The 6000-nt window shown below is 40.4% G+C and overlaps 1 protein-coding gene across 1 annotated transcript in view; it reads left to right on the top strand.

The window, feature by feature from the left end:
- Positions 1 to 2937: 2937 nt before the first annotated feature.
- LOC139753740 (tuberin-like) overlaps positions 2938 to 6000 on the top strand; it is a 354102-nt gene continuing 351039 nt past the window's right edge. The window contains exon 1 of the mRNA XM_071670536.1: positions 2938 to 3090. Coding sequence (XP_071526637.1) covers positions 2948 to 3090 — 143 coding nt within the window. The 5' untranslated portion in view covers positions 2938 to 2947. The remainder of the gene's footprint in view (positions 3091 to 6000) is intronic.

The raw sequence follows: 6000 nt of genomic DNA, 5'->3' as shown, positions 1-6000 counted from the left end.
ATTGGGAGGTAAGTTTGAATTGATAAAAACTGGAGGAAGTGAAATCTTTTAGATATCTGGGAGTGGATCTGGCAGCGGATGGAACCATGGAAGTGGAAGTGAATCATAGGGTGGGGGAGGGGGCGAAAATCCTGGGAGCCTTGAAGAATGTGTGGAAGTCGAGAACATTATCTCGGAAAGCAAAAATGGGTATGTTTGAAGGAATAGTGGTTCCAACAATGTTGTATGGTTGTGAGGCATGGGCTATGGATAGAGTTGTGCGGAGGAGGGGGGATGTGCTGGAAATGAGATGTTTGAGGGCAATGTGTGGTGTGAGGTGGTTTGATCGAGTAAGTAATGTAAGGGTAAGAGAGATGTGTGGAAATAAAAAGAGCGTGGTTGAGAGAGCAGAAGAGGGTGTTTTGAAATGGTTTGGGCATATGGAGAGAATGATTGAGGAAAGATTGACCAAGAGCATATATGTGTCGGAGGTGGAGGGAACGAGGAGAAGTGGGAGACCAAATTGGAGGTGGAAAGATGGAGTGAAAAAGATTTTGAGTGATCGGGGCCTGAACATGCAGGAGGGTGAAAGGCGTGCAAGGAATAAAGTGAATTGGATCGATGTGGTATACCGGGGTTGACGTGCTGTCAGTGGATTGAATCATGGCATGTGAAGCGTCTGGGGTAAACCATGGAAAGTTGTGTGGGGCCTGGATGTGGAAAGGGAGCTGTGGTTTCGGGCATTATTGCATGATAGCTAGAGACTAAGTGTGAACGAATGGGGCCTTTGTTGTCTTTTCCTAGCGCTACCTCGCACACATGAGGGGGGAGGGGGATGGTATTCCGTGAGTGGCGAGGTGGCGATGGGAATGAATAAAGGCAGACATTGTGAATTGTGTGCTTGGGTATATATATGTATGTGTCTGTGTGTGTATATATATGTGTACATTGAGATATATAGGTATGTATATTTGCGTGTGTGGACGTGTATGTATATACATGTGTATGGGGGTGGGTTGGGCCATTTCTTTCTTCTGTTTCCTTGTGCTACCTCGCAAACGCGGGAGACAGCGACAAAGCAAAATAAATAAATAAATAAATAAATAAATAAATAAATATATATATATATATATATATATATATATATATATATATATATATATATATATATATATATATACTTGATCACCATGTCCCGCATTAGCGAGGCAGTCCAAGAAAAAAGATGGAGAACGACCCATTCACTCATATACACATATATATACATATAAGCTCCTAAATGTATGTAAAGATATACATATCAACATATACATATTCATACATACATGGCTATGCACATATATACATATGTACATATTCATACTCGCTTGCCCTTATCCATTTCCAATGTCACCACACCCCACCCCATAAGAAACATCATCGCCAACCCCTCAGCTAGGTAGTGCCAGGAAAATAGACAAATAGAGGCCATATTCATTCACACTCATTGTCTAGCTATCTAATGTAATTCATCGAAACCACAGCTCCCTATCTACAGCCAAGCCCTTCAGACCTTTCATTGGTTTACCCCAGATATTTCAGGAATAAGTATTGTGTCTATTTCCAGAGTCCTTATTTTTTTTTTTTTTTACCCCCCCCACTCAACCCCCCCTCCTCACCTCCCACCCACCCCTCCACACACACACACACACACACACACACACACACAAAATGTAGAGAGAGGGGGGATCTTTATAGCTACAGCATGTTGTAGTGAATGGACTAAACATGGGTAGAAGTTACGCCATCATTTGATGTTGATAAGTGCTTACTGACAGAAGTTAAGTTGATGTTGTTGGGGTAGTTTAAAGAGATTTGCCACTTCATATGCCATTCAGGCTGGACAAAATCACTTGACCTCTAGATTTTGTAATGCTCAAGTGTTGTTTATTCAAATAAGGTTAGGTAAAAATTCCATGATGGATTACATTTACATCTTGAGTGGCTGCATCAGATTAATCAGTAAATCAGATTTTGGGATATTGTAGAACCTCATTCTCTCTTTTATGGTCTCCTATGAAGAGTGCTGAGAGTTATTATGATCATCATTATGGGGAGACAAATTCTGTTGTCCCAGTAGCCCTTTTGGAAATGAAACTTTTGTGTTGGTCTTCATTAAAAATGTTTTTGATAGGCTTGTAAATGAATGACTAGAGCTTGATTAAGATCCATCTTGGTGCTTCTTTGTGAGGGATTCCAACAGCTGCATGCTTTAGTTAGATGTTAACCTAGAGCGATTTGGTCTCAGTTTTGGCAATCCAGAACCAACTTACTAAGCATGCAGTGAAGGCATTTCTCTCTATGACTCTGTCAAAGTACATAAATTAGTTTTTCTAATCAAAACTGATTTTTATTAACATGTATGTAAATGTGTATGGCATATGATAATATGGAAAAGCTTTGATTCATAGAATTAGCAAATCTAGATTTTCTCTGCTTTACATTATACAGTGAAATCATAGGTAATTGAATATCTGAGATGACGCTTCTGTTTAAGTAAAATTTCCATTGTTTTGTCAACATTTTCATGTTAGAATTATCGTTGAAACATCAGGGATACAAACAGTATTATTAGGAAGAATTCATGCAATTAATGATAGATACAGTACTTTTTATATAATACTAACCATGGAAGTGAAGAAGCAGTTAGTGTTGTATCAGAGCAGGATATTAGGAAAGATTTTTTAATCAGTTGTTTGTTTTCCTAACATTCGTTTTCAGGTTTTGTCATCAAAGCTCATCTGAAACATATTCAAATATCATCTGACTATAAGTATTTTTATCTTCTGTGATGAACTTTTCTGCTCATTCTCTTATTCTTCATTTTATTATTTTTGGGTTTTGCTGTATTAATATTTGTCACTCATATTTAAAGCCTTGATTTTCATATTCGTTTTATCAGCTTATCTCTGTTTATATAGTGATATTGATGATATTCATAAAGACATTTTCTTTGCAGGGACGAGGAAAAGGAAAGACAGATATGATTCAGTTTCATAATGATTTGCAAGAAACCTGTGTTGACTTAATGGCTAGATATACATTTGCAGCTTGTGCACCCGTTCCTAAAAGGTAATATGTTATTATTATTATTATTATTATTATTATTATTATTATTATTATTATTGTTATTATCATTATTATTATTATTATTATTATTGTTATTATTATTATTATTGATAGAGATGCTCTGTGGAAGGTATTAAGAATATATGGTGTGGGAGGCAAGTTGTTAGAAGCTGTGAAAAGTTTCTATCGAGGATGTAAGGCATTTGTACGTGTAGGAAGAGAGGAAAGTGATTGGTTCTCAGTGAATGTAGGTTTGCGGCAGGGGTGTGTGATGTCTCCATGGTTGTTTAATTTGTTTATGGATGGGGTTGTTAGGGAGGTGAATGCAAGAGTTTTGGAAAGAGGGGCAAGGATGAAGTCTGTTGGTGATGAGAGAGCTTTGGAAGTGAGTCAGTTGTTGTTCGCTGATGATACAGCGCTGGTGGCTGATTCATGTGAGAAACTGCAGAAGCTGGTGACTGAGTTTGGTAAAGTGTGTGAAAGAAGAAAGTTAAGAGTAAATGTGAATAAGAGCAAGGTTATTAGGTACAGTAGGGTTGAGGGTCAAGTCAATTGGGAGGTGAGTTTGAATGGAGAAAAACTGGAGGAAGTGAAGTGTTTTAGATATCTGGGAGTGGATCTGGCAGCGGATGGAAACATGGAAGCGGAAGTGGATCATAGGGTGGGGGAGGGGGCGAAAACTCTGGGAGCCTTGAAGAATGTGTGGAAGTCGAGAACATTATCTCGGAAAGCAAAAATGGGTATGTTTGAAGGAATAGTGGTTCCAACAATGTTGTATGGTTGCGAGGCGTGGACTATGGATAGAGTTGTGTGCAGGAGGATGGATGTGCTGGAAATGAGATGTTTGAGGACAATGTGTGGTGTGAGGTGGTTTGATCGAGTAAGTAACGTAAGGGTAAGAGAGATGTGTGGAAATAAAAAGAGCGTGGTTGAGAGAGCAGAAGAGGGTGTTTTGAAATGGTTTGGTCACATGGAGAGAATGAGTGAGGAAAGACTGACCAAGAGGATATATGTGTCGGAGGTGGAGGGAACGAGGAGAAGAGGGAGACCAAATTGGAGGTGGAAAGATGGAGTGAAAAAGATTTTGTGTGATCGGGGCCTGAACATGCAGGAGGGTGAAAGGAGGGCAAGGAATAGAGTGAATTGGAGCGATGTGGTATACCGGGGTTGACGTGCTGTCAGTGGATTGAATCAAGGCATGTGAAGCGTCTGGGGTAAACCATGGAAAGCTGTGTAGGTATGTATATTTGCGTGTGTGGACGTATGTATATACATGTGTATAGGGGTGGGTTGGGCCATTTCTTTCATCTGTTTCCTTGCGCTACCTCGCAAACGCGGGAGACAGCGATAAAGCAAAAAAAAAAAAAAAAATTATTATTATCATTAGTGAGAGGGTTAGGGAAAATGATTTGGTAAACAGAGAAGAGGTAGTAAAAGCTTTGCGGAAGATGAAAGCCGGCAAGGCAGCAGGTTTGGATGGTATTGCAGTGGAATTTATTAAAAAAGGGGGTGACTGTATTATTGACTGGTTGGTAAGGTTATTTAATGTATGTATGACTCATGGTGAGGTGCCTGAGGATTGGCGGAATGCGTGCATAGTGCCATTGTACAAAGGCAAAGGGGATAAGAGTGAGTGCTCAAATTACAGAGGTATAAGTTTGTTGAGTATTCCTGGTAAATTATATGGGAGGGTATTGATTGAGAGGGTGAAGGCATGTACAGAGCATCAGATTAGGGGAGAGCAGTGTGGTTTCATAAGTGGTAGAGGATGTGTGGATCAGGTGTTTGCTTTGAAGAATGTATGTGAGAAATACTTAGAAAAGCAAATGGATTTGTATGTAGCATTTATGGATCTGGAGAAGACATATGACAGAGTTGATAGAGATGCTCTGTTGAAGGTATTAAGAATATATGGTGTGGGAGGCAAGTTGTTAGAAGCAGTGAAAAGTTTTTATCGATGATGTATGGCATGTGTACGTGTAGGAAGAGAGGAAAGTGATTGGTTCTCAGTGAATGTAGGTTTGCGGCAGGGGTGTGTGATGTCTCCATGGCTGTTTAATTTGTTTATGGATGGGGTTGTTAGGGAGGTAAATGCAAGAGTTTTGGAAAGAGGGGCAAGTATGAAGTCTGTTGTGGATGAGAGAGCTTGGGAAGTGAGTCAGTTGTTGTTCGCTGATGATACAGCGCTGGTGGCTGATTCATGTGAGAAACTGCAGAAGCTGGTGACTGAGTTTGGTAAAGTGTGTGAAAGAAGAAAGTTAAGAGTAAATGTGAATAAGAGCAAGGTTATCAGGTACAGTAGGGTTGAGGGTCAAGTCAATTGGGAGGTAAGTTTGAATGGAGAAAAACTGGAGGAAGTAAAGTGTTTTAGATATGTGGGAGTGGATCTGGCAGCGGATGGAACCATGGAAGCGGAAGTGGATCATAGGGTGGGGGAGGGGGCGAAAATCCTGGGAGCCTTGAAGAATGTGTGGAAGTCGAGAACATTATCTCGGAAAGCAAAAATGGGTATGTTTGAAGGAATAGTGGTTCCAACAATGTTGTATGGTTGCGAGGCGTGGGCTATGGATAGAGTTGTGCGCAGGAGGATGGATGTGCTGGAAATGAGATGTTTGAGGACGATGTGTGGTGTGAGGTGGTTTGATTGAGTAAGTAACGTAAGGGTAAGAGAGATGTGTGGAAATAAAAAGAGCGTGGTTGAGAGAGCAGAAGAGGGTGTTTTGAAATGGTTTGGGCACATGGAGAGAATGAGCGAGGAAAGATTGACCAAGAGGATATATGTGTCGGAGGTGGAGGGAACGAGTAGAAGTGGGAGACCAAATTGTAGGTGGAAAGATGGAGTGAAAAAGATTTTGTGTGATCGGGGCCTGAACATGCAGGAGGGTGAAAGGAGGGCAAGGAATAGAGTGAATT

Source organism: Panulirus ornatus, chromosome 15 (assembly GCF_036320965.1).
Source record: "Panulirus ornatus isolate Po-2019 chromosome 15, ASM3632096v1, whole genome shotgun sequence".
NCBI classification, from domain to species: domain Eukaryota; kingdom Metazoa; phylum Arthropoda; class Malacostraca; order Decapoda; family Palinuridae; genus Panulirus; species Panulirus ornatus.
Note: the sequence above shows the minus strand (reverse complement) of the source record. Positions and strands in the feature narration are given on the sequence as shown.